General features: G+C 36.9%; 1 protein-coding gene across 12 annotated transcripts in view; it reads left to right on the forward strand.

Moving 5' to 3' along the window:
* Nucleotides 1-26,711, forward strand: part of AGTPBP1 (ATP/GTP binding carboxypeptidase 1) — a 67,787-nt gene extending 41,076 nt beyond the window's left edge. For 9 of the 12 annotated variants that reach the window (XM_052701594.1, XM_052701595.1, XM_052701592.1 and 6 more), the window contains 9 exons: nt 244-331; nt 1,028-1,172; nt 2,419-2,572; nt 3,327-3,507; nt 4,502-4,631; nt 4,972-5,103; nt 9,592-9,768; nt 14,008-14,168; nt 23,233-26,711. In XM_052701594.1, the coding sequence (XP_052557554.1) occupies nt 244-331; nt 1,028-1,172; nt 2,419-2,572; nt 3,327-3,507; nt 4,502-4,631; nt 4,972-5,103; nt 9,592-9,768; nt 14,008-14,168; nt 23,233-23,410 (1,346 nt within the window). In that variant the 3' untranslated portion in view covers nt 23,411-26,711. The other 3 variants (XR_008210689.1, XR_008210690.1, XM_052701597.1) reach the window with 3 other exon arrangements.
* The last annotated feature ends 310 nt before the right edge of the window (nt 26,712-27,021 follow it).

A 27,021-nucleotide genomic window follows, 5' to 3' on the forward strand; every position in this document is an offset into this window, starting at 1 on the left:
ACCTGAAAAGATGTATATTTTAAGAAGTGAAAGTAGATGAAGACCATCTCAGAGTTGTCCAATTGATAGGAAAAGAGAGTCACACTTGAGAAGGAAAGGCATCTAAATATTTGTATGAATATAGTCTGTTAATAAATGAGCATAGCTAGTTTGTAGACTTATGTAAAAATACTGATGTGCTCTGTTTCTGATAAGATCTTGTTGAAGGTAAAGCATTAAAATGAGATGCATTTTTCCTTTAAGGTATGCAGCCACTTATGTATTCTGTTCAGGAGGCACTAAATTCTCGACCTTCTTGGACTCGTGTTGGGGCAGATATTTGTTACTATAAGTAAGTATGCCCATCAAACATACAACAACACTTCTACTTTTAAGATTAGTATAGCTAGAAATTTTGAAGAAAAATGATTGCTTCTGACTTTAGATGATTATATTTTAGCAGTTTGGTTTTGAATACATTTTTATTTCTCAGTTACTACGGAGCGTAACAGAAGTGAACAGAATATATAGAATCTTGTTTTTGTTGTTTGTTTTTTTTTTTTAGCACACAGCTAATGCTTAAGTAATTCATCTTTCATCAGATATTGCCTACTACTCTAGAGAACCTGTTTAGGTTGCACACATACACGCTCAAACATTAATGGTGATATCCAGTAGTATTCACTAAGTGATATTTGTGTTTTGTCTTTTGTTTTACATGGTGCAGTCATTCTAGAACAATCTTAAAAAACATAGGATGAGAAAATACAGCATTTAATTTTGCAACCTTTCTTGGTTAACAGCTGCTTGCTTCTTTTTGTTTGTTTGTGTATTCATATCTTTCTAATGTGGTATATGTGTATTCCTGCTATCGTGAAGTTTCTTTCCAGATTGTGGGAAGTAGTAGATTTAACCTGGATAAACAAAGAAGAGAAATAAAATCCCTTAAAATTTTGTTCCTCTGTGTGTGTGTGTGTGTGTGTGTTAAAAATAATCAATGATAATGAATAGTATTCTTGTGTGTTTATTATCTTAATTGTACTCTTAGGAATCATTTTTCAAGAAGTTCAATTGCTGCTGGGGGTCAGAAAGGAAAATCTTATTACACAATTACATTTACAGTGACTTTTCAACATAAAGATGATGTCTGCTACTTTGCTTACCATTATCCCTATACGTACTCAACATTGAAGGTGAGAAGATTGTGATATATTACATAAATATCTCTACTTTAGGACAATCTGGTATATGAGCATTCATTAGTGAATTTTTACTTCTTTCTGTAAAGTTCAAAATGCTGAGAGATTAAAATTGAGGATGTTCGTAAAATATTAGTATTTAGATTGGCAAGGAGTGAGGGTTATTCTAAGGAACAGTAGCTGGGAAAAAAAATTAAAAAAATCATATTACTTTCAAAGGTTTTCCTGAGAATAATAAATTGTAATTGACTGGAAAACTATACAGAACCCAGCCCAGATTGATGGATTTGGCTGCAGATAACCTGTTTGTACTTTCAATCAGTAATTTCAAAGCTAAGTGTGTAATTCTGAAAGAGACAAACAGACAGCCACCCACCCACCAGCGTGGAACAGACTGGCACTCACATATAACATTCTACCAAAACTTACTTAAATCCCAAGTGTGGACACTCAACTCCCTTTCTTTGTCTTCAGCTGGTAAAGATTGCTTTAGCAGTGCAGACATCCTCCTTCACTAGATTCACAAGCATACATACATTTGCACCAAGCAAAACCTGCCATCTGTCTGTGCAATATTCTGGTCCCTCTTGCCCACTGTATAGACCTTCTGCTTGGAGGCTAGTGCAGCTGGATGCTTTCTAGCACATGAATGCACACACACCATCATCACTGCAGTTCCTTCCAGCTACCAGCCTGTGTGTGTCTGTACGCCTGATCACCCTGCCTACACTGGCTACTGAAACTCAGTATCTAGTCCAGCCAGCACTTGCTGAAGCTTTGCTGTAGTTTTCTGGCTGATCAGTTAGTGCCTGGAGGCAATTGATCTTTGACATTGTTTGTGTTATATTTTGTCTCCCCTGTTTATCTCTTTTTGTTCCTGATTTTTGGGTCAAGTTTTGTTATCTTCTTCTGCCCTGGAAACGTCTTCAATCAGGTAACTTAAATGAAGCAGATGTGCTCACCTTCCATATACCCTTATAGTATAATCTAGAAGAAAATGAAAAGCTTATACTCTGTGCCTTCTTCCTCAAAACAGTTGAAGAAACAGGCTACATAAAGAAAGGTATTCAGTTTGTTAGATATACAGAGAATGGTATTTGATGTTCAGAGTTATAATGGAAACTTTGACATTGTTTACAAAGATTAAAAAAAAAAAAAAGGATTAAACAGGACATGGAATAGGTTGTCATAAATGATTGCAAAAGATTTGATGTTCTTTTTCATTATATTTCTGATGAAGATGCATCTTCAGAAGTTGGAATCTATGCATAACCCTCAACAGATATATTTTCGACAAGATGCTCTCTGTGAGACTCTGGCTGGCAACACATGTCATGTAGTCACTATTACAGCCATGCCAGAATCGAGTTACTATGAACATATCTGTCAATTCAGTAAGTATGATTTTTCTTTCTCAGCAACTGAAAATAATGTAGAAAATACATAGAAAAAAAAATGGGGTACTAACTATTGTGCATTGTAAAAATAGTAATTTAATGTAAAAATTATAAAAATGTAAAAAACAAAAAAGTAAAAAAAAAATGCCTAACATTTATGTACCACATGAAAGGGGGTTAATATCCAACATTAGTTTCCTAATTAAAAATTCTTGTGGTAGTCCAATAAGAATATTTATAAGTGTCTTCTTTCAAGTATTAAATCAGTTGATAAATGTTTTCTGCGTGTAACATTTTGCAGTCAACCCTCCTTGGAAAGGAGTATGTCAATTTTGAGTTATTTTTTTTCTCCAAAAGTTAAAAATATTTGCTTGTCAAAAAGAAAATACATTTTGGAGCCAAATCTATAGTTAGATCTAAGCTATTTTTGAACTTGCTCAGCATTCCTCAAACTTTTATTTTCTGCTGGGGAAAAAAAAAAGACATCAAACTTATCATGCCATAATCACCAGGTTGAGCTTATTATGCTCATGTCTTGGATTGAATTTAAAACCGTATTGTGAGAATTCAACAATTAGCAGTCCATATAGCAAAATTCTGGCAAGCATTCCCCATTTATTTGAATATTTTGAAAAAGAACTTTTAAATAATCTATTTCACACAGTAATAAATGAAGCAGGCTACTGTCTGTTTTCAGTTAGCAGGGTGCTTAATTATCTTGTTTTGCAACTTCTCTGCATGCTTCTTGTAGGGAATCGTCCTTATATTTTCCTATCTGCTCGTGTACATCCTGGAGAAACGAATGCAAGCTGGGTTATGAAAGGAACACTGGAATATCTTATGAGTAATAACCCAAGTGCCCAAAGTTTACGAGAGTCTTACATTTTCAAAATTATTCCCATGCTCAATCCAGATGGTGTCATCAATGGGAAGTAAGCATAAGTTTTTACTCACAAATATTTAACCTGTAATACTTAATCTTTGCACCTGTAATTTAAAAGTTAAATATCTAAATTAATCCCTATGCCATGCAATATTTAATTACAAGAAAATTACAAGATTGCTAGACCTCACTTTTCATTTTTTGTTTCCTGTTTTTTGGCTTAAGAGGCAGGTGCAGTTTCATGAATTCAGAGATTTTAAAAAGTATTCTCAGTTATTTATCTTTCAGTGATTTGAAATTAGTTTAATTGTCTCTCACGGTCAAGCTGGTTATAGATTTGAATACAACCTGCCCTTATATAGGAAAAAGTATGAATATAACTGAACATTTGAAATTAAATAATTCAGGCTGTAATTGAAAATCTAACACAAAGTCAGCGGAGGAATCTATCCCATCAGACATAATGTAAAGACAAATATACCTTAGATAATTGTAGAAATATAAATATCTGCTATCTGAGAAGTTATTAGTGAAAGTTCACTGAGTACAGAGATGATCTTTGTTTGCTGCTTTTTTTTTTTGTTTTCTTCTTGTTCTCTTAGTAGCAAGTTGCTTCCTAATCACTTCATGTTACAAGTCTTATATATCAGATTGAGATTATTTTTGTGACAGAAGCCAGTGAACCAGAGCTGTAAAGGTACCATGTATTTGCAATTAATTACTTTGAACTAGCATTTAGTAGAGTCACAAGGCTTCAGTTTCATCAATGCGCAGGCAAGATTACAAAACACTTCATATAAGACGTGATTTATTTTTAGATTTTCTGTAACACAACTTGAAAGGAAAAAACAAAAATGCCTCAAACTTTTTTATTAATTGCAATGTCAGAAAACTGAAAATTGTTTCTTACCAAGTCTGTAGTGACAAGGAAGTCTGTAGTGATAAGGAAAACTTGAGGTAAGAAGGGAGTCTTACTGAAAAGCAACAAGGTAATACAAAAAAAATTGTACAACTTATGTTTTTCATCCCCCACCCCCTAATAGCCACCGTTGCTCTTTAAGTGGAGAAGATTTAAACAGACAGTGGCAAAACCCAAATCCAGATCTGCATCCCACAATTTACCATGCTAAAGGCTTACTGCAATATCTGGCTGCTATAAAGCGTTTACCTCTGGTGAGTATGTCTGCATAAGCAATCTCAAGAATCTTTCAAATTTTGTCTATATAGCTGTTTTGCTAAATAAGCACTTTAATAGGATTTTGTATGCTGTATCAAACTTTAAAAATTGACTTAGTGAATTAGTCTTCTGGAAACTTTTAAGTCTGAATCTGTTTTTGTTGCTAGAAGGTCAAATATTTCTTAGGAACCTTTTCTTCACAATATGAAGGTATATAAGGAGTTTTGTTCCTAATTTTTTGAAACGTTCAATAGTGAAAATACAAATGCAGTAAAAGGATAAAGATTTTTAAATTTTTTGTTCCTTGTCTTTATTTTGACGTATGATTAATTGCAGGTTTACTGCGATTATCACGGTCACTCTCGTAAAAAGAATGTATTCATGTATGGCTGCAGCATCAAAGAGACAATGTGGCACACAAATGTTAACACTGCCTCTTGTGATCTAGTGGAAGACCCTGGTTACAGAGTAAGTCTGACACTCATACATTTGTCAATTGGCATGAATGTGGAATATACTTTTCACATAATTTCCTAATTGTAGTCTGATTACACAGACTTCACAGTATCAGACTTATTTAGAATTATTTCTTTTTAGTCCATCCATATGTGTCAAAATATTTTGACAGCTTTAAATATCATTTTTATGCTAGTACAGGGTTTACTGTTAGCAAAATACTTACTTTGTTTATTTTTAATTAGCATTATGTGCATTTTCTGTTCAATACCATCTAGCAAATGCATGAAAAAATATTCTTTCATGTATTTATAATTAGTGAGTTAAAAAAAAAAAAAAAAAAGAATAATTTAAGTATGGCAAATAATATTACAGCATTAAGAAAATATGTAAAATACAGAAATCCTTATTTTTGTATAAGGAAAGGGGCAAAATTTGTGTTGAAAGCATACAGTTACAATACGTAAACATAATCAACTCATACAGGTAGCATCTCTTGAATGGTATAAGCTTTTAGTAATTCCTAAAATAAGAGTCAAGGAATTATATGATAATTTTCTTCTGCATAGCTCCATTGCCGCCTTGTGGCAGCTGCAAATGTGTACAACTAAAAAAGTGGTTCACAGAAATGCTACACTGGATTTCCAGATGACAGGTTTTGGCCTAATTTGAGACTTGTTTGCTAGAATCCCTTTCAGAGTAGTACTGAATGGCAAAGGAGTCCTGGAAGGCTGGTTCTTTTTCGTGAATGAAGTGTTAAAGGCATGTCCAGTTTAGAGCTCCTTACTACAAGAAGAATATAGAATTGCTGGAACCTCTTCAGAGAACAACAAAACTTGTGAAGGAGCTAAGAAACAAGACATATGATGTGTGACTGAGGGCAGTGTGGTTGTTCAGTCTGAAGAGGGAGGGGAGATCTAATCATTCTGCTGCCTGCCTGAAAGGAGCTTGCAGTTATGTAGATGTCAGTGTCTTTTCTTAGGTGACAAGTGATAGAATCCGAGAAAATGGTCTCAAGTTGCACCTTGGTGTACTCAAGCATCAGGCAGGTTTACACTGGATACTAGTGAAAAACTTCTCAATGGAGATGGTTGTCAAACATAGGAACAGGCTGCCAAAGGAAGTGGTAGAGTTGATATCGCTTTTACTTAAGAGACATTGAATGTGTCATTAAGGATAATGGGACTTAGGTCGGGTTGATGTTTGGACTTGGTGATCTTAAAGGTCTATTCCAATCTGTGTGATTCTTCAGTTTTTCTCTATTTGTCTTGGGAACGTTTTTCTTGAACTTTGCTTCACATTCACAAAGTTCACAAAGCAAAGAGTGTGTTTAGTGCATTACTTAATATTGATGGATTTTATGTGTTAATAAAATGGTGTCTGTTAGGTCAACAAATTGGATTGTTGAAACAGTATGAAGACTGAATTCTACTTTCTGAACTATATGGCTTATGTAGTGTGCTTAATTTGAGCAAAATCATCTGGGTGAATTAGAAGAAGATGGTGGTCACCTGAAGAATCTACTTTTCTTGTGGATGTGACAAATACTTCATTTTAGCAATAGGATTTAAACTTTAGGAAATGACAAATCTATTGTCATTTTTAACCTATTGGGTGTGAGCCTTCTTGCTCCAGCAAGAAGCATTGTGCTTGCAGGATCTCATCCTGATGGGGGATTTCAACCACCTACATATCTTCTGGGAAAGCAATAAAGCATGAAATCCAGGAGACCCCTGGAGTTTGTTGAAGTAACTTCCTGATCCAAGTATTGGAGATATGAACCAGTGTTACTGCACTTGGTGCTCAACAGTGCAGAAGACTCATTAAAGAGGTTTAATTAATTTAATTAAAAGAGGTCTTTCATTAGAGAAGAATCATTAAAGAGGTTAAGATTTGAGGTGTTCTGGGGTGTAGCAAAAATGCCCTTGTTGAAGTAGTGATCTTTAGGATTATGGGCATGTCAAACTTCAGGCTGCTTAAGGAATTAGTGGATAGTATTCCCTGGGAAACTGTCCTTAGAGATACAGGATCTTTTAAAGTCAATTTTCTGAGAGCATATGAGTGATCCTCCTCCAGCAGAAGAAGTCAAGCAGAGGAGGCAGGAAAATAGCATGACTGAGCAAGGAGCTGCTGATCAAATTGTGGGAAAAGAAGGAAAAGTATAGACAAAAGGGTGGCCTGAGAAGAATACTGGGATTCCATATGGGCATAAAGAGGTGTGATAAGGAAAACCAACGTGGAACTGAACTTCATAAGGGATATGAAAAATAACAGAAAGCATTTCTATAGGTACATTTGTTAGAAGAGACAGGCCAAAAAGTGTGTTCCTCTCTGATGAATGAGAAGGGAAAGAAGTCTGCAGCAGGCCTGGAGAAGGCTGAAGTGCTCAATGAGTTCTTTGCCTCAGTCTTCACTGGCAGCTCAGCTTTTCATGTCATTCGTGTCCCTAAACCTCTAGGTAAGGGTCAGGTGTGCAAAATACTCTTACTGTAAGATCACATCAGGTCAGAGAGTGCCTCATGAGATTGAACATCTGCATGTCTATGGGGCCTGATGGCTTGCATTCCAGGGTCCAGTGAGGGTCCAGAAGGAACTGTCCAGTGAGGTTGCCAAAACACTCTCCATCATATTTGAAAAGTTATGGCTATTAGGAGAAGTACCTGGTGACTGGAGAAAGGGAAACATCGCTGCTATTTTTGAGAAAGGAGAAAGAAAGACCCAGGAAACTATTGGCCAGTGAGCCTCACGTCTGTGGCTGGGGGGTATCATGGAGCAGGTATTCCTGAAAGCTATGTTAAAGCACGCACAGAATGAGGAGTTGATATGAGACAGCCAGTGTGGTTTCTCCAAGGGCAGATCATGCCTGACTGATCTGATGGCCTTCTATGTTGAAGTGATGGCATCACTAGCCAAAGTAAGGGCACCTGGTGTCAGGTATTCCAGGACTTATGCAAAGGCTTTGACATGGTCCCATACCACCTTCTTATTTCTAAATTGGAAAAGTACAGATTTGAAGGTTGGACTGTTCAGCTGAATTGGTTGGATGTCACAGCCATAGGGTTGCGGTCAATCGCTCAATGTCCAGGGGGAGACCAGTGAAGAGTGATGTCTTCCAGGGCCCTTCTTGGGTCCTGTGCTCTTCAGCATCTTAATCTGTTACGTAGACACTGAGGTCGAGGGTACTCTCAGCACATTTGCAGATGAGACCAATCTGACCAATCTTAAGTTTTTTACCAAGAGAGTAGTGAGGTTCTGGAACAGAGTGCCCAGAGAGGTTATGGATGCCCCATCCCTGCAGGTGTTCAAGGCTGAGTTGGATGGGGCTCAGGCAGCCTGATCTAGTATTAGATATGGAGGTTGGTGGCCCTGCATGCAGCAATGGGGTTGCAGCTTGATGAATCCTTGAGGTCCCTTCCAACCCAAGCTGTTATGTAATTTTGATTCTCTGATTCTGAGCAGTGCAGTTGATACAACAGAAGAACCATCCAAAGGGACTTACACAGGCTTAATAAGAAAGGTTCACGTGAACCTCATGAGGGCTCAGCAAGGCCCAGTGCAATGAGTCTGGCCAGTCCTAAATAGGTCCTAAATTTTGTCCTGAATTCCTATTTAGTCCTAAATAGTCCTAAATAACTGGGAGAAGAATCATTGAGAGCAGCCTTGTGGAGAAGGACATGGATGTTCTGGTGGATGAAGAATTGAACGTAAGCAAGCAGTCTGTGCTGGAAGCTCAAAAGGCCAATTGTCTTCCATGCTGCATCAAAAGAGTAGTGGCCAGCTGACTGAGGGAGGTGATTGTCCTCTTTTGCTCTGCCCTTGTGAGGCACTGGAGTACCGAGACCAGGCCTGGCTCTCCCAGTACAGGAAAGATGTGGAGCTGTTGGATCAGATCAGAGAGAAGGCCACGAAGATGATCAGGGTCCAGAAGCATCTCTCTTACGAAGATATGCTGAGCTGGACTCATTTAGCTTGGGGAAGAGAAGGCTCTGGCGCGGTGGCATTGCAGCCTTCCAGTACAGAAAAAGAGCTTATAAACAGGAGGGCAACCAACTTTTTACAATTTGATAGTGGTAGGATAAGGAAGAATGATTTTAAACTGAAAGATGAGAGATTTAAACTAGGTATTCGGAGGAAATACTTTACTCAGTGTGGTGAGGCACAGGAACAGGTTGTCCAGAGAAGTTGTGTACGCCCCCCATCCTTGGAGGCCAGATTGGATGGAGCCCTGCGCAGCCTGATCTAGTGGGTGGCAACCTTGCCCATGCCCATGGCAGGAGAGTTGAAACTAGATGATCTTTAAGCTCCCTTCTCCTACAAGCCATTCTGTGATTCTGTGGTATGATTTTTTAAATTCCAGCTGGTGCAATATTATTATTTGTCTGTTAAGTCTAACTACAGCCAAATTTTCTAATGGCACTTAGTGATTGAATGTTTTCCCCTGTCTCCTTTTCATGAATGAAATAAAATAATCAAGATCGCTTTCAAATTACTCTCCTGCAGGTACTCCCGAAAATCTTGAGTCAAACTGCCCCAGCGTTCTGTATGGGCAGCTGCAGCTTTGTAGTGGAAAAGTCCAAGGAGTCAACAGCACGAGTTGTTGTCTGGAGGGAGATAGGAGTACAGAGGAGCTACACGATGGAAAGCACATTATGTGGATGTGACCAGGGCAAATATAAGGTAAGAAAGTATATAAGTTAAACTGTTCTTGCTTATAATTTCTACTATTTGCATTGGTGTCTTTTTCTATAAACCTGCCTGCTTGCTTGTTCACCTTAGATTTTTAAAACTCCTCTAAGATCTCTGTGTACTCTAATGTAAAATGAAATTAAATTGGTTGCATAGCAGTCTCTGTCACTAAAAACACATTATTGTATGCTTGCTTATTTGCTGATTTAACAAGCTTTCTCTTAATTATTGCTTATAGCACATATGAATGCATGTAATTAAAAAAAATTAGATAACTTCTTTCTAATAGATTATTAAGATTGGATGGTGATAAATACCAATAGTAAAATAAGAATTTTCTTTACATGTAGCAATTATAGAGTTTACCATGGCAGTTCATGGTTCTTCAGCGAGTATTTAGTAAGATTCCAAAAAGAGTTGTTCTGTATGGCTGTAGAAAAAAGCTTATAAAGTAAAACAATTTCATATTGATTCACTTCTGCTACTAGATATGTCTTCAGGAATACTCATCCTACTTGTTTATCTTCTCAAATTGGAATTTGTCTTTAATTCTTTTGAAGGACACAACTTAATAGGGGTGTATGTTTGAGAAACAGTAGGTGAGCCTGGTGGTTGTTTCTCACTAGCAGAGAACTTCACAAGGAAAACATTTCTAGAAGAGCAACAAGTAAAGAGAAATAAAGAGCCCTAATATCATGTCTTTGGTTTCTGCCACTGTGTTGAACTTAGCTACAGATTGAAAAAAGTTTTTGAACTGAACTTTCAGAGAAAAAGTCACAATTTCCTCTGCTTCAAAATAGAGATAAGAACAATCAATTAAGAAAAAAAGACCAGAAGTCAAAAATAATGTGCTTGACAAGAAAAGAAGCCGTAAAGCTAGGACAAGAGAGGAGGGGGGGAAAAAAAACAACGGATTAATAAGGAATACTAATGTATATTCCAATACTTTCCAGACATCAGGAAGACAGATATTTTGGCATGAATTTTAGTAGGTCTGTGACTACTGAATGAGTGAGTTAATTTTCGCAATTAACAATAGAAGCATTCCCGTTATTATCAGAATATTCCTTTATAATTTCAGTTGTTCATCAGGTGATGACATTATGGAGCTTTAAAAAACCTATCCAAGTAACTTACTTTGAAACTTCTGGAATATTCCTACAAGCATCAACATTCATTGCCTGTGCCGCATTGCAATAGAAAGTTCATAAGGAACTGAGATACTTTACGGACAAACTTTTAAGATGCTGATGCTGCAAAGCCCTTCTTCTATAAGGGAGGAAAAAATGAGTGTATTTCATGGAAAAATCACTTCTTCAAATGGGAAGATCCTCCTCCCTTGTGATAAACAAGTTGATGAGATCAAATTGCTCTTCTGTCACTTAGTTCACTTGGAATCAAACAGTTTGTGAGATCTCAGTCATCCTTTGAACATAGAGGAAGCAGCTTCATTTTTTTTTTTTTTTTAAATTACTGTAATACTGCTCTGGTTTATTGAGGAAATGTGTCTGAAAAGGCAAAGCTACTGGACAGAATGAGAAAAGCAACATTTCTTCAAAGAGATGAAGAGACTGGGATTTTTTTCCTGTGGAGAGAGTGAGGCCAACATTTCCGTGAATGAAGACATGGTATAAATTGGCTGACGTGTTTCGTAATGTGTTTTTCCAAAACACAAAAGGAGTTAGATTATAGAAATTCCCTTCCCACCTTCTTGCCACCCTGAAGGGTTTGAGAGTTCCTATCTGACAAACTGTGCATTGTGTAAAAGTCTGAAGAACTTTTCTTCTGGCTTATCACAGAATTTTATTAAGCCATAAAGATTACTCAAAAGTTATGTTCTTTTGGAAAGAAATGATGAGTCTCTGCCAAAGATGGATGTCAGTTTTTATTTTTATTATTATTGTTTTTAATATTTTTCATTTTACTTGATGATGCTAGGCTGTTTTCAGTTTGAAAGGAAAGAAGCTGTTCAGCTGAAGTTCTTACCTGAATTCAGGATCATCTGTGATAGAGTTTTTTTCTGGAAGCAATCTTGCTTCAACTGCTAATGCGTTGTTGTAACACATTGAGGATTACTGCTACAAATATTGCCTGGTCCATCTCTGATTCAATATGCAAAAGCCAAAAGTTGAGATGAGACAGTGCTCAGAGACACGTGGATGATAATTAAGATGCTAGATAGAAGGAAAATTTCTTCAGTAATGCAGATAACATGGAAGCTGAACATTAGTTGAATTATGAAAAACACGCCTTTCATGTTTGGCGAGTAATAAGTTTGGTAGCATGACTTAATCTATAGCTTCACTGAGAAGGCTTTGCCAGTTGGAAATTTTACAGTGCAGAGAAGAAAATTAATTTACCATGATCCTTGCATCTCTAGACATTGAATTCACAAAAATGATCAGATCTTTGTAGTCTCTACTGAATGAAAAGAACAATATAAAGTTCTACTATCCATATGACTTCTCCAAGTCCTAGTATGACTGTTTCTAATCTTTAAAAAACATATTACAGGAAGATACTTCTCAACTGTTATAGCTTAGGCTTCTACTGCAGTTCAGATTGCTCTACAAGTGCTTCACAGATGCGTATCTCTCATCTATTCCATTTTAGGTCTCTTAGTTATATCCTGTTTCTATTGTGCTGAAAATAGCAGCCATGAAACACGCACACGCTATTTATCTTTCTAACAATTCTTTTTGCACTTTATTTCATACTGTGTTCTTATCCTTCTTCGACTTGGAGTCACTCCTCTTATACTACTGTCTATTAGGAGCCTGCCAACTAACTGTACGTTCTTTGGCAACAGATAGACAATGATTGGAAAAGTTTCTGAACATCAATTTGTGCACGTTAGTAATCTGCGTAACAGTGAGGTTACTGTTACCCTTCTTCCTCTTCTGCCTACTTGTTGCCTCTTGTCCTTAATGTTATTTTAATCTCTTTGGGGCAGGGACTGTGTCTTCCTGTGATTAGCGTAGTGGAGCCCCAGCTATGATTGGGGTCTTCGAATGTTACTGATGTGCAAACAAATACAAAACAAAAACAAAAATTTGGCCTCTGTGGATAAGGTACTGCATTGGGAGTGAGGAGAACTGATTTCTGTTCCCAGCGGGGTCAGTGACATGCTGTGAGACACTGTGCAAATCGCTTCAACCCTCTCTGCCTCCATTTCTCCATCAGTAAAATGAGGATAATTCTTCCTTTATTAATAAAGTGCTTTGAAACCTACAGCACAAAAGCCTTATAAAAGAGGTAAGTAGTATTACTATTAACAATAATAATTAGTATCCAACTCTTGTTCACTGCTTTCAGGTTTCTGTGTCATTTGACTGGAGGATGACAACCTATAGAACAATGTATTGCTTTAGTTTTCTTGCTAGTAAAAAACTCTTTGTATATGAAAACTACTGATAAAAAGAGAAGCTGCAATAAAAGTTGTCAGCTTTTCCATTTATAAAGTTTGCAATTGTTCAAAACAAAAGTACATGAAGAATGTTCAGAATCTACCAATTAGTAATACAATTCTTTTTAACCTTGCATTTTATTTTATGGTATAGCTTCAGTGTGGCAATGTGCAAAGCTTGTGTGTGTGTGCCTGTTGTAGCTTTTAGGAAAAAAAATATACTCCGTTCTTTGTCTTTCATACATTCTCGTGCTGGAGAGCTTAGCTTGCCACTGGTTCCTGGTTCTTCTGCTCTTGTGCTTATTTTGTCAAAGCATCTTTTTAACTACCCTTTTCCTGGAGAGGATTAGAAGATACAAACTAAACTCTTTAAATTCTCCTGAGATAAAGAAGATGCAGAGGGAAGACTGAGTGAGGTTGTGACATTTAATCTGTTATCATATATATGGTTCAGTACTGACTAATTCTGTAATTGTTGAGGGCCACTCTGTAGCATCATTCTTTTTTCATAAAGCAGTTGATGTTAGAGGTACTCTTCTTACATAATGCACTGCTCACCAAATTAAATGTATGTAATATGATGGGAGACTTTGCCACTTATGTAATGTTGGATATTACATAAATGTGCAGGAGGCTCTGAAGAAATATGGAGGTGTCCAGAAATGGCTGTTCTCCCTTAGGAGATTCAATTTGTTATCCTTTGTTCTATCTGTTTCTTGCTAAGTGTTTATACTGCAGTTCTTAAATGTATTGTAAATAGTAATTTTGCTGTATGTGTGCGTCCATCATCAGGTACCTATTTTTAAATCTTATTTTTAAATTAGGGGTTGCAAATAGGGACAAGAGAACTGGAGGAAATGGGAGCCAAGTTCTGTGTTGGCTTACTGCGTTTAAAAAGAATGGCTTCACCTTTGGAATACAATCTGCCTTCTGGTCTGCTGGATATTGAAAGTGAGCTGATTGAGTCAAGCTGTAAAGTGACAAGGTAATACACACTTACTATATTTTGAATTTTTCAGGAAAAGATTAGTTTCTCAAATGAAGTGACGATTCTCTCAAAAATGTTCTTCCACACATCAAAAAGAATGATGATCTTCTGTGACAAGATAGTTTTCCAATATACTCACGTTGCTGTTACACTACCTTGTTAATTCAACTGCTTCAAACTTCTGAAGAAAGCAGTAATACACAGCTATATTGTTACATTTGTTGCTGGTGTAAATTTAAAAGTAATCAAGTAGTTATTATATTCAATAAAACAATAAGTCTCAACTATCTCTTCCTGACAGCATTTTTTTGTATGGCTGGTTACAGTATTAAAAATTTATTTAGTCAGACTTGATCTGTATAAGTTGAATGTCACCTTAGGAGTTGGAATTTTTTCTTCTATTTTTTTTTCCCCTTTGATATACATATGTAGAACATTTGAAGAATTTAAAACATGTGAAATAATGTTTGGGTAACAACAACAACAAAAAAAAAAGGATTGTACCTGTTCAGCAGTAAGCTCATTAAGTTACCAAATCATTAAAGCTCTAGGCTGACTTAAAAATATGCATACTATTTCGTATATCCGTATATATCATCATTTACTATCTATTTGTGCATGTAATTTGCAGTACACAGTAAACAAGTGATTTCAAACACGTCTTGAAAATATGATTAGAAATTAAATAAAATGGAGTTACAGATATCGGAAAAGCATTTAAGTAAGATTATAAAAAGGCAAGATTTACATGGTATGATATGTTATCCCTTGGCATATTTTGTGCACAGAATGGTTTTATGGTGGCTTTGGCTGTAGCTCCAACTTAGCTAAAGTAATGTTGGGGAAAAATGGCACTTATTGCTGCTTTTATAGAACTAAAATAGGGAGATGCTTGAGCTGCTATGACTTTAGACGCTATACTAATGAGGAATTTGTCTATAAACTGTGTAAAACCAGCGGAGATATGGAAGGGTATCAGTAGTACCCTGAAAAAGTAGGGAGGTGATGTTCTGTTTCTGTATTTAAACACCTCATCAGATTGTGGAATACTGAAAACAAATGAAGCTTGAATTCAGGAAGGTGGGAAAATCATTGGGACAAGTCAGCATGGATTTTCAGCAAGAGGAAAAAGTCACAGAATCACAAAATGGTTTGGGTTGAAAGGGACTTTAAGCCTAATTCCTATCTAGCCTATGTGTATGGACACCTCCTCCTAGACCAGATTGCTCAAAGCTTTTCCAGCCTGGCCTTGAATACCTTAAGAGGGATGCAGCCACAACCTCACTGAGCAACCTCTTCCAGTGTCTCACCACCCTCACAGTAAAGCATTTATTCCTAATATCTAGACTAAATCTACCCTCTTCCTGTTTAAAGTCATTTCTCCTCATCCTGTTGCAACCTGGCAATATAAAAAGTCCCTTCTCAACTTTCCTGTAGGCCCCCTTCAGATACAGGAAGGCCTCTATAAGGTCCATTCCCTTCCCCAGACTGAAGAGCCCCAACTCACTCAGCATGTCCCTGTAGGGGAGGTGCTTCAGTCCTCTGGTCATCTTCATGGCCCTTAGCTCAATGTATCCCTTGTGTTGGGGGCACCGGAACTGAATGCAAAGGTGTGCTTGACCAATCTGATAACCTTTCATGCTGAAATGATTGGCTGGATAAACAAGGGAAGAACAGTGGATATTGTCTGCCTGAACTTCAGTACGGTTTTTGACGCAGGCTCATATAAAATCCTCATAGATAAGCTGATGAAGTATGAGATGGATGAGCAGACCATGAGTTAGACTGAAGAATGGCTGAAAGGCGGTGCCTAGAGTCATGACTAGAATAGTATAAAGTCTATTTGAAGGCCATTAGTTAGCTTTGTACTGCAGAGTTCAGTAGTGGATCCCATCCTGTTCAGCATCTTTATCCATGGTCTGGATAATGGGGCAGAGTGTACCTTCAACAAGTTCTCTGAGTCAGAACTGAGAGAAGTGGCCTGATAGGGCAGAGAGATAGGCCTTGATAGGCTCGAGAAATGGGTAGAGGCAAAGCTCAGCAAAGGGAACTGCAGTGTCCTGTACCTGGGGAGAGACAACCTCATGCACCAGTATATTCCGAGGGCCACTAAGTTGGAGATTATCTCAGCAGCAGAGCACCTGGGAGTCCTGGTAGATCTACACAAGCTAGACATGAACCAGCCATGTGCCTTTTCTGCAAGGATGAATAATGGTATCTTTGTCTGCGTGAGGAGGAACACTGCCAGCAGCTTCAGAGTGACCCTTTCTCTCTACTCAACACTGGGATGGGAAGCCCGCAGCTTGAATTTGTTTCCAGGTCTGGGCTCTCCTTTACAGAAGACAAATAATTTGGAGAGAGACTAACAAAAGACCCCTACTATGATTAAGGGACTGGAGTGTTTCTCATTAGGAGGAAAGGCTGAATGAGCTGGGACCCCTAGAGAGTGCTTAGGGGGGGGGATCTTGTTGTTAAGGTGCCCAATACCTGAAGGGAGCCTGTAAGGAAAACAGAGCCAGGCTGTATATGTTAGTGACAGGACAGGATACAATGAACAAAGACTGAAACAGAGAGAAATTATATTTAAGCATAAAAATAACCCATCTTGCTGTGGATGTTCTCAGACACTGGAATATGCTTTCCTTGAGAGTTGTGGAGTTTCTGTTCTTGGAAATATTCAAAAGTCATCATATTCAGAAGAACATGTTTGTAGGCAGCCATATCTAGGTAGCCAAGCTTGAGCAGGGAGGTTGGACAAAATGATCTCCAGGGGTTCTTTCCAACTTCAACCATGCTGTGAGCCTGTGAAAATGAGAGAGTGTTTTTAAGTCTGTTCTCAGAAACACTGAGTGCTAGTGTTTTGGCAGTGTTAAATTAGAACGCTAATTGAAGCAATTGGAATACAAGATTTCTTCTGTCCATTAGTGCAGGATGCTGAGCTTCAAGAGTTAATACAGACAAGTTATGCTTATTCTGTCACTTCCTCATGTATTGCCTCGAGTACGTATTTTCAAGAGGAGTTTTTATTTCATTTGCAGCTAACATTAAAATGACTGTAGAATATTTTCCTATCCAGAAGTGTTACATGACTGTCAGTTTTATTAGAACCAAGCTTCAATATAGATTTGTCTCTTTGAAATGTTTAACCTTGAATTGCAGTATTTTGAATCAAGATGTGTTTGTGAGTAATTATTAGGGTGGCGCTGAAGAACAGCCCCAGATTTCTACACAGCTTTGTTTCATGTGGTGCCTCAGATTCAGAATTTATATTTTATACTGTCTCTACTAAGAGAAGTTAACGCGGCAGTTCACAGATAGTTGTGGTGTTTTAGAAAAAAAGAAGTGCTGGATTTCTTAGTCTGTTAATGTTACATGTGGTTGAGTGGCATTGAAACTGTACTTTGTGAATTGAGGAATGCCATACATGTGTCACTCCCTGCAGTTTCTGGCAGAGAGCTAAAGAAACATCAGAAGTGTATTAGCATCGGGATTCAATAAAAAAAGGTGAGAAGTCATGTACCAGTCAGCCTCATAACATACTACTTTATATAAACACATGAACAAAAAATCCAGCTGTAATGTTATTTGAAGAAAGTGAATAAAGATGTAACTACTGCTTGACATTGTTTCCAGGTTAGCGGCAGCAGAGGTGCTAAGGGGAACTGTGGGGAGGAGAGTTCAGTATGTGTGACCATGCCAGTCTTTTAAGTGATCCTCAGTGGAAAAGATTAGACTAAATGTAATACTAATCTTGCAGTATGAATTAAATTTATTACCTTGAGAGATGTGGTAAAGTCTGTGTAATGAAACAAAAACACATGACTGCATGTTAGGACTTACTGGAATATTTTTTGTGAATAACCTGACCTCTTTTGGAAATTCTAGCTGTTCCATTAGTTGTTTTGACGCTCGTTGGCATGTTCTAGAACATTTTGTATTTTGTTAATTTTATGTAATTATAGTAGGGAAGCAGACTGCACTTTTCTGAATGCTTTTGGATATCTGCGAAACAGTCGAAAGAGCATACTGCTAAAAGGAGCTGTGTGAAAGGGAAAAAACAGTTGCAAAATCCATTTTTCTGCACTTACACTCTTAGACTTGAGAGAATGCATCAGTGTGGTAGGGGCGAGGAGTGCGGGGCTCATGCAGAAGAATGTGACAAAGATCCTCTTGCAAAAAGGTCTCCTTTTAGGCTGCCAGAAAGAAACCAAATTTGACCTACTTTGTTTCCTTTCATCTTAATAACTGCCTGGCCAGAATCACGGTGCAAGAGAGACATTGAGTTACTAGGAAGGGTCCAGCATAGGGCCACAAAAATTATTGTATTCTAGAATGTTCTTGAGTTGAAAGGATCCTAAGTTCTTTACTATGGTGAGGTGCTGGAACAGGCTGCCCAGAGAGGTTGTGGATGCCCCGTTCCTGGAGGTGTTCAAGGCCAGATTGGATGGGGCCCTGGGCAGCCTGGTCTAGTATTAAATGGGGAGATTGATGGCCCTGTGTGAGGCAGGGGAGTTGAAGATTCATAATCCTTGAGGTCCCTTCCAACCCTGGCCATTCTGAGATTCTGTGAACCATAAAGATCATGTAGTTTCAACACCTCTGCTATGGGCAGGTTGGTCACCCACCAGATCAGGCTGCCCAGGGCCCCATCCAATCTGGCCTTGAACTAAACTCTTCCAGAGATGGGGCATCTGCAACATCTCTGGGCAACTTGTTCAGCATCTCACCAGATTCTGAGTGAGAACTTTCCCCCTAACATCTAATCTGAACACCAGGTGTCATGCAGGTAAAAGAACACTGACAAAGGCTGCCCAGAGGCTGTGGGACCTTCTCCTTGGAGATCTTCAGAAGCCTCTTGGGTGTATTTCTGGGCAGGCTGCTCTGGGTGTGCCTACTTGGGCACGGGTTCAGACAAGTGGACCCAGAGGTCCCTGTCAACTTCAGGCATTCTGTGATGCTGTGATACCACTTTTCATGCTTTTCTTCCATTTATGGTAATGTGATCCAAATACTAGTGTACAAAGTACTGCAGTCAACAATTTTTGAACCCAAGTAATTTAATCCAATTCTGAGTTTTACAAAATATATTTTAGGATGATTCCACAAAGCGTTAAGGTAACTTTTGATTAAGCTGTAGAATGAAATTATGTGACAGTGAAAATGAGAATAATTGAAATATTTAAATGGAAATTGAATACACAGCTTCTTATGGTTTGAAAAGGAATTGGCACATAATTTTTCTTTTTGGTGTTAGAAGTTCTAAATTTAGTATTTAAGGATTATAGTTAATACTTTCGGTAAACAAACAGATGAAGAGCTCCTTATGGGAACAGCACATGGAGATGAATTTGTGGTGTTGCCTACTGTTGCAGTTTTGCTGTTTCCTGTAAAGGAATATAGATCCTAAAGATAAATCAAAAGCATAAGTATGTACAGGTGATTCCTTTGTGATATTTCTTTATTCTTCTGCTCTTTCAGAATTTTTCTTTCCCTTCCATTGCAGTTCTAAAAGAAATCATTAGTTCTTAGGTTTTCTCTCCTTCCTTTTCCAACTCCTCAGGCATCTGCAGCTTTCCATGGTTTGGCAGGGAATATTTCTTTCTTTTTCTACAGAAGCTTTTAAATGTGCACACAAAAATAAACACAGGTTTATTTTTGAATATGTTTGAAGCATTAATTTATGTAAGAAAAATGTAGTAAAATATTGTAATTAAAAATAATGTTTCAGAGAGAGTTTATGTTCATTCCTAAATTCTGTTTATTTGATGGCAGATTGTGGAAGATAGTTTATGAAATTAAAGGAATATTCTTAAAGTTCTTAATAAATGTGAGGAACACAAAATTGTATCAGTTGTATTACTTCATATTGATGAATTCATCACTTCACCATAAAATGTTGTTTAAGTAAGTTTCTGCAAAACTTCAAAGAAATTTTATAACATAAACCACTGAGATTATACATTACACTGCTGACTCTGGTTGTATGATAAACAACAAAATTTGAGACCAATAATGGTTTCCTTTTAAAATCAAAAGCAGGAGGTATATGAGTAGAGGAAGAGGAATTACTGAGTAAGTTAATTAGATGCAGCTCAAGGGAAAATTTGGGAGATTAAAACCCACAGAATCAGCATGATGGCAGCTAAGAGTATATTATCACAAGGTATGTTGAGGGTGGGCAGTGGCAGGGAGGCAAATGAAGAATTTGCTTAAGCAGCAATAGATTTTTTCAGTTGCTTGGATTTCTGCATTTTTTCCTTTTCACCAAGCCTCAGTGAACTGATAATTATACTTTGCAGATACATGCTACCCTATAGAATAAAGATTTATGGAAATTTAAATATCCAAGGCTAATCTGCTACATCAGATGCAAAGCATCACAGGAAAGCAAATGTCTGTAAGTGGTATGTAAGTTTTTCCTATGAATGTACAAAGTACTGGAGTACCGTCTTGCAAGGAATGAAGATTCAAGAAAGGGAAAATTAAGAACTAGAAATATAAAATCTTAATATTTGTTTTCAGTAATTAAAAAAGTCATAGTGCATTGTATCTTGGATGGCAGTAGAAAGCTAAAACTGAGGCAGATTTCTGAGACAGTTTTGAAGTTAAATGTTTATGTAGTTTTGAGACTCAGATCTGCTATTTTGGTTATTGTCTTGAATAGAGAATGTAATTTATAATTTTGATTTATCAAAGAAGAAATACCAACTAAATGTATCCCTTGAGAATTTTGAATACCAGAGCAGATATCTAAAACGTCTTCTCTCAGACATACTGGCTTCAAAGACCGTGCACATCGTCTGACTTTGTAAAAGTTACGAGTGTGCATATGTATGCAAACACATGTGAATATATATGAAATAAATGCACAGAAGTGTGACAAAAACATGTAATTCATACATGTGCATATTTTGCAATGAAGTGAAAAATTGAACATTCTATGAACAGGTGAAATATGAAATTTGAGGTTTGCTTGTTTGCCCAGCTTTTATGTAGAACAGGCTGTGTTGGTTGGCCTTTTCTTTCTTGTACTGGGATAACTATGTGAGTTTAATTCCCAAATAATGACACTTACTTAAAAAAAAAAAAAAAAAGTTTTTCAGAGAGCTTTGCTAGACTGTAGAGCCTCTTAATAACATGAATTTTCCTAAGTGCCTACAGTAATGTATTAATGTCCCACTGTCAGTGGCTTATGAAGAATTTGTCATTGACATATACTGTTGTATGTAGCTTTTTGTTTCCGTATTCAGAATTGTTAGTTAAGATAGGACCAGCATTCAGATTTAATGGCTTCATTCCTTGTGAATTGCATTACATGGTCTACTCTGCAATTGCAGTGTGGATTTCTTGTATATGAAATCAAACAAGTACACATCTACGTTAAATGGTTAGAAGCAGGAGCTGCAAAAAAGTTGTGCATTTGTTGAAATGTGGTATACTTGCTTTCTTGGTATCTCATTGAATAAGAGAAACACTTAAACTTTTTTTTTTTTCCCCTTATAAAATACTTGTCAGGTAGTGAATGTCTGAGGTAGAAAAAATCACAAGGTGAAAGCTCAAAAGCCTGTGTTTCCTTTCTGGTTCTGTGACAGGTTATTCACATGAAGTGTGCATATCCTTTATGATGCCTTGGTTTCCCCACCTGTAAAATGAGGAGGCATCATAGAAAAGATATAGATTGTTCCCTGCACTCATTAGTTGTCTTAAATGGAAACAGTTTTGTTAAAACACCAGTTCTTCAACCAACATATTGGGTTGTTGCCCCAGTTACAGCTAAATAATAGGAGTATCTAGTTTTGTTCAACTGAAGTTGTACACATTGATTTAAATATGAATCCAGAGGCTGGCTGAATTGAGTTTTCGATAATTTATTTTTGTACTATTTTAGGTTTTACTTCCATTTTTAATAAGCTAGGACTATCAATTAATCTCATTTGTTGTTATTCCATTATATAAATTAACTGCCAACAGCACAAAAGGTTATAATGTAGTGTTTTATTGAGACTACAAGTAGAAGAAAAACAGTGTGAAATTTCCTTGTATTGAATAGAAAAATTGCACTGAAGATTCAGGTGATCTACTTAAGCTCTTAATAGACCTCTAGAAAGAAATAATGATTAATCCTTTTAATTTTAAATCCACAACCAAGATAAGTTGAAGTGTGCCTTAAGAGAGAAGTCATCAAAATTAATAGGCAAGCATTTATGCAAGTACCTGGTGATCTCTCTTTTGTATTAGTTGTGTGTGAGTTGATTATTAGGAAAAAGGCATTGAAAATCTTCTTAGTACTTCATCTGAATGTAAAATTACTTATGAAATATTTAGCAATACTTGGTGCTTTTAAGCAGAAAGTGTTCTGTGTTCCAAGGGAGAGCAGTGAAACTGCATCTGGAAAGTGCCTATAATTTCGCTTGTTGAGATGATCAGAAAGTTACTTACTAAGCTTCCTCTAATTTACACTAAGGTGACAGTTCCATTGTTCTTGGAGGCCGTGAGTTCAGGACACAGACTGCTGTGCAGACAGCAGTATCAGCCATAGGACACATGGAAATTTATCTTAATTGTAGGCCAAAAAAAATCTCCTTTTTTGTCATTTCTGGCATGTACAGTGCAATTGTTCACAGTGCTTTTCTGTAAAATGTGTGTTTACTGAAATACATTTCCAGTCAGATTGTTAGAATGTGATCTATTTGGTGTTTTTTTTTTTTCTCAATTTGTTTATAGCAGCTGCTATTTCTGTATTTGTGTCCTGCAGCAATGTATGATAGTGCTATAAGTATATGATGTTTGTACAGGTCATTAGTGTGATTTTTTTTATCATAGAGTTGACTTATCATGGGACATGTTGATAATGAGTTGTATATGACTGACTAATTAATTCAGAGTGTTACAGATGTGTTTTTATCCCTTGGTTGTCTTACCTGTAATCAAAAATCAGTTTCAGGTAAACTTTTCCTGAGGTAATTTTTGGATTATGTCAGGATAGTGACAGGGCACAGTCTCAATGCTGTGTTCGGGGTAGAGCTTCAACATAATTTATGCAACTTCTTGTTCATTTTAGCCCTACAACATACGTTTTGGATGAAGATGAGCCTCGCTTTCTTGAAGAAGTTGACTATAGTGCAGAAAGTAATGATGATCAGGATGTTGAATTAGCTGATAATGTGGGTGATTATGAGGCCAGCAATCAAGAAGATGGACTCTCAGACTCAGATTCAACCAGGATACTCCTTTCTTGAAGCATCTTTGCAGCTGGTAATAAGGAATGAGGAATCTTGGGTTCTTGTACTCACATACTTCTTCACTCAAGTCTACTAAGGGGATAAGCTTAAAGAACCACAGTAACTGGGTCCTTTCAAGCTCAAGGACAATAAATATTTCTGATTTCTCATAAATTGGCACTTATTTTATTTAAGGAGTTCTCTGTTTTCTCTGAGCACGAACTAGATAAATTTCCTTACTGGTTCATTTTCTACTGAGTAACATTGCATGACATTTTGTGTCCTTAAAGCCTATCATAATAAAAAAAAAAAAAAAAAAAAAAAAAAAGGATAATAATTTGTGATGTGTCAGGATACAGAAATGAATTCTTTGTGCTAGGGCTGCTTTCTGAAAAATTCATCTGTACAGATTTTTTTAAATTCTGTTTGTATGTGTGTGTGTGTATGCGCGTGTGTACACTGAGGTGAAAAGGTTATTTTTCAATATCATGTTAATACAGATACTTGATTGTGTTTGCAATGATGTAGTGCCTGCTCTGAAATCATTTGATAATTACCAAATTAAAAATGAAAAAGTGATGTATGAATTGTTGCTCTTGTTTCTTGCTTCCGAGGATTATATGATGTTACCATAGTACTAGCTAAAACTGTAACATCTGTTCATAGTACAAAGTTCTGCACTGCAACCAATTCTGCCTGTATTCACAAGAACTGTACACTTGTTTAAAAGTCTTTCCCTATTAAAAAAACATGGCTTAATATGAAAAGATGAAGTGTACATGACTACAAGAAGTGGATTAGATGTGTGCCTTGTATGTATGTTTAGCTACCCGTTGCTTGTTTTCTCTTGTTCAATATGCACGTAGTTAAAGAGTTCAATTTACTGCAGGCACAATAATGTATATATCCAATTTAAATGCTTAAAGAGGGAAGGTCCAATTTTGTTGAAACATCTTTTAATTGGTCTGAATTCAGTGTTAAACCTCCTCTGAGAAGGAGATTGGACTATGTAGCCTCATGAGCTCCTTTCCAGCCTGAAAAACTGTGCTATGATTTTGTATTCTTCATGTCTAAAGCCAAGCTGTCAGACACGAGTTTTCATTTTTTTGTCTTCTCCTGTCATCTGCCAGCTCCTTTGCCTCTTATCTTTGCTTAATATAAAATCTAATGCAGAAATGAAGTTGCACTTTCATTTACAGAACTCACATGTTTTGCAATGAAAAATATTTTTCCGAAAGATTTTCACTGGATGTGACCTCATTGCATTATTCATTTTCTGTTGCATGTGCAGAGGCTTAAAGAGCATGAAGAATAACACTTATTAATTGCAGGAGGGTTTAATTGATGAGAACATTGCATTTACTATTGCAAATGAAACTATATGAAGGGTGCCATTGGCAGAAGGATTAAAATAAATCAGGGAATTAACTATGTTGATTCATTAACGCTAGGACGCTTTTTTTCACCAGGAGTTGCCATTTCAAATGGAGTGCTGGTTAGTGATGTCTGTATCATTCTAATTCTGAAACTGAGGAAGGGTTTCTGACCCTCTGGTGATTTGCTGCTATATTTTTGTTTAAAGATTTACATTTATGCTAATAATTACACACTGTGGAGGTGTGAGGCTATAATGAAGTCAGATTCTTATCCCCATATATATTTCTATCTAGTGAAAATTATAATTTCTCGTATTCTTAGAGCTACATACTGTGAACAAGAAAGTTTATTTCATAACCTGTTGAAGAGGTGTTACCTGCACTGAAATTACAGGGAATTACCTGCCAAGAAGGAGGATTGAATTTACCACAAACTTTGAAATATCTGTAACCCAATGAAAGCAGAGCAGAATGCTCTTATTACAGTGCCACTTCATTAGGTCTCTGCATGAATAGATTTTCATCCTTATGGATTCACACATCAGTAACTTCAGTGAAAAATTTTTGCTTAAATTTTGGAAGGTGCAGGATGCCAGGTGTTAGTTAACCCAACTGTGCATTTTTTCATTACTTCTCCTATAAATTTGTATTAGTCCTGGAATACTTTTTGCACACTACAAGAAAGACTAGAAATGTGCTAGATCCAATTAGAAATAATTCTGGTTTAGTAGTAAAAAAACAAATATGGTATTTTCATCCAAAATAAATACACATCTATGTACTCGTGTCTTGTACAGCTTCTAGATAGTGGGGGAAAAAAAAAAAAAAATAAATAAAAAGAAGTTATGAGTGACTTAAGCAATGACTCAGGATAACAGGCACTTTTCTAAAATACTGTTCTTTTTACGCATTAGATTCTAAGGTACTTAAAAATTAGATTTCTATATTTGATTTAGAAGTCAAGCTGTCAGTTGTGGGTCTGAACTACTTCAGTGCAAAACTGCAGTGCAAGAGTGAAACTGTCCTTACGTTGCACTTTGTGGAAACTGCAAAGGCCACGTGTCTGGCATGCACCTTGTTTGCAGGTACATCATTCTCAAAGGCCAGGTCTCCATTTGTGCCCACAGGGATTCAGGTTCTTGTTTTGAGCTGCCACAGCCCTAGCTACTTCACCTATTTATCCCTTCTCTATTACTTGTTGCCACTGTTAACAGCACTGTTGGCATTCACACTCCAGTATTCCACAGGTAGTGTGGTGAGAAGTTGGACGGCTTAGCTGAATGTGGAATAGGTGGGGCTTGAGCACCTGCAGCCCTGTTACAGAAGCATTCACCCACATTAAACGGCCAGAACAGGAGCTCCTCATCAGCCACTGATCAATGTATCATGGCCTGACCCAGAGAACTCATTGTCTTTGTTTTATGTATTGACACTTCAATATATTTTGGTTTTAAATGATGCTCTTTTACTGTAAGCATGACTACAAGAAAAGGAGTAATGTCTTTTTCCTGTAACAATAAGAAATAAGGTTAAAAACAGTAATTAGATTTGTGTTATTTGCTGTCTGTCTTCTAAGTAATTGCTGGATGATGAATTCCTTTATTCCCTCTCCAGGTATCATTCAAAATACAGCTAAAATTTGATATTGTGTCTTCACTGGTTACATCACTTGATGTAATGTAACTACAACCAAGACTGCAGTTAGTGCCAAAGTCTTCTCTGGTTGTTTTTGGAAGTAGATTGCTTTATCAGGGCGAGCTGATTCTATTCTCGAATAAGACTGCAGTGGTAGTAATGACAGTTTCCAAAATGCAAGAATTCCAGGATTCAGAAAGTTGCCATTGTAATGCTGTGATAGATATACTTGTTGCAGTGTTATTATGCATGCCTCAAGTAACAGTACTTATTAATAAAAATATATAATAAAGAATGAATTACAATCACTTTGCTCTCCTACACATTTTATTGGTTATAAATTTAAAGGCTTTCTTGTGATAGCATTTGCTATTGACCTACCTATAGGAAATTGGGTTTGTGCTTAGCATTTCAGAAAAGATACTGTTTTTGTTCTCTGTCAAAGTCAACACACTGCAGGCTTTTACAGCTATCTGCACATTAATAGACTGAATTGTAACTCTTAAAAAAAATTAATACCCTTCTGATCTGAAGATTTTGGATGAACTAGTGGAGGACATCACAGTGCACACAGAAGAGGGATTTTTGGTGAGGGTCTTTCTGCCCTACACAGCAAAC

The sequence above is a fragment of the Tympanuchus pallidicinctus genome, unplaced genomic scaffold (genome assembly GCF_026119805.1).
Source record: "Tympanuchus pallidicinctus isolate F22 unplaced genomic scaffold, pur_lepc_1.0 scaffold4, whole genome shotgun sequence".
Taxonomy (NCBI): domain Eukaryota; kingdom Metazoa; phylum Chordata; class Aves; order Galliformes; family Phasianidae; genus Tympanuchus; species Tympanuchus pallidicinctus.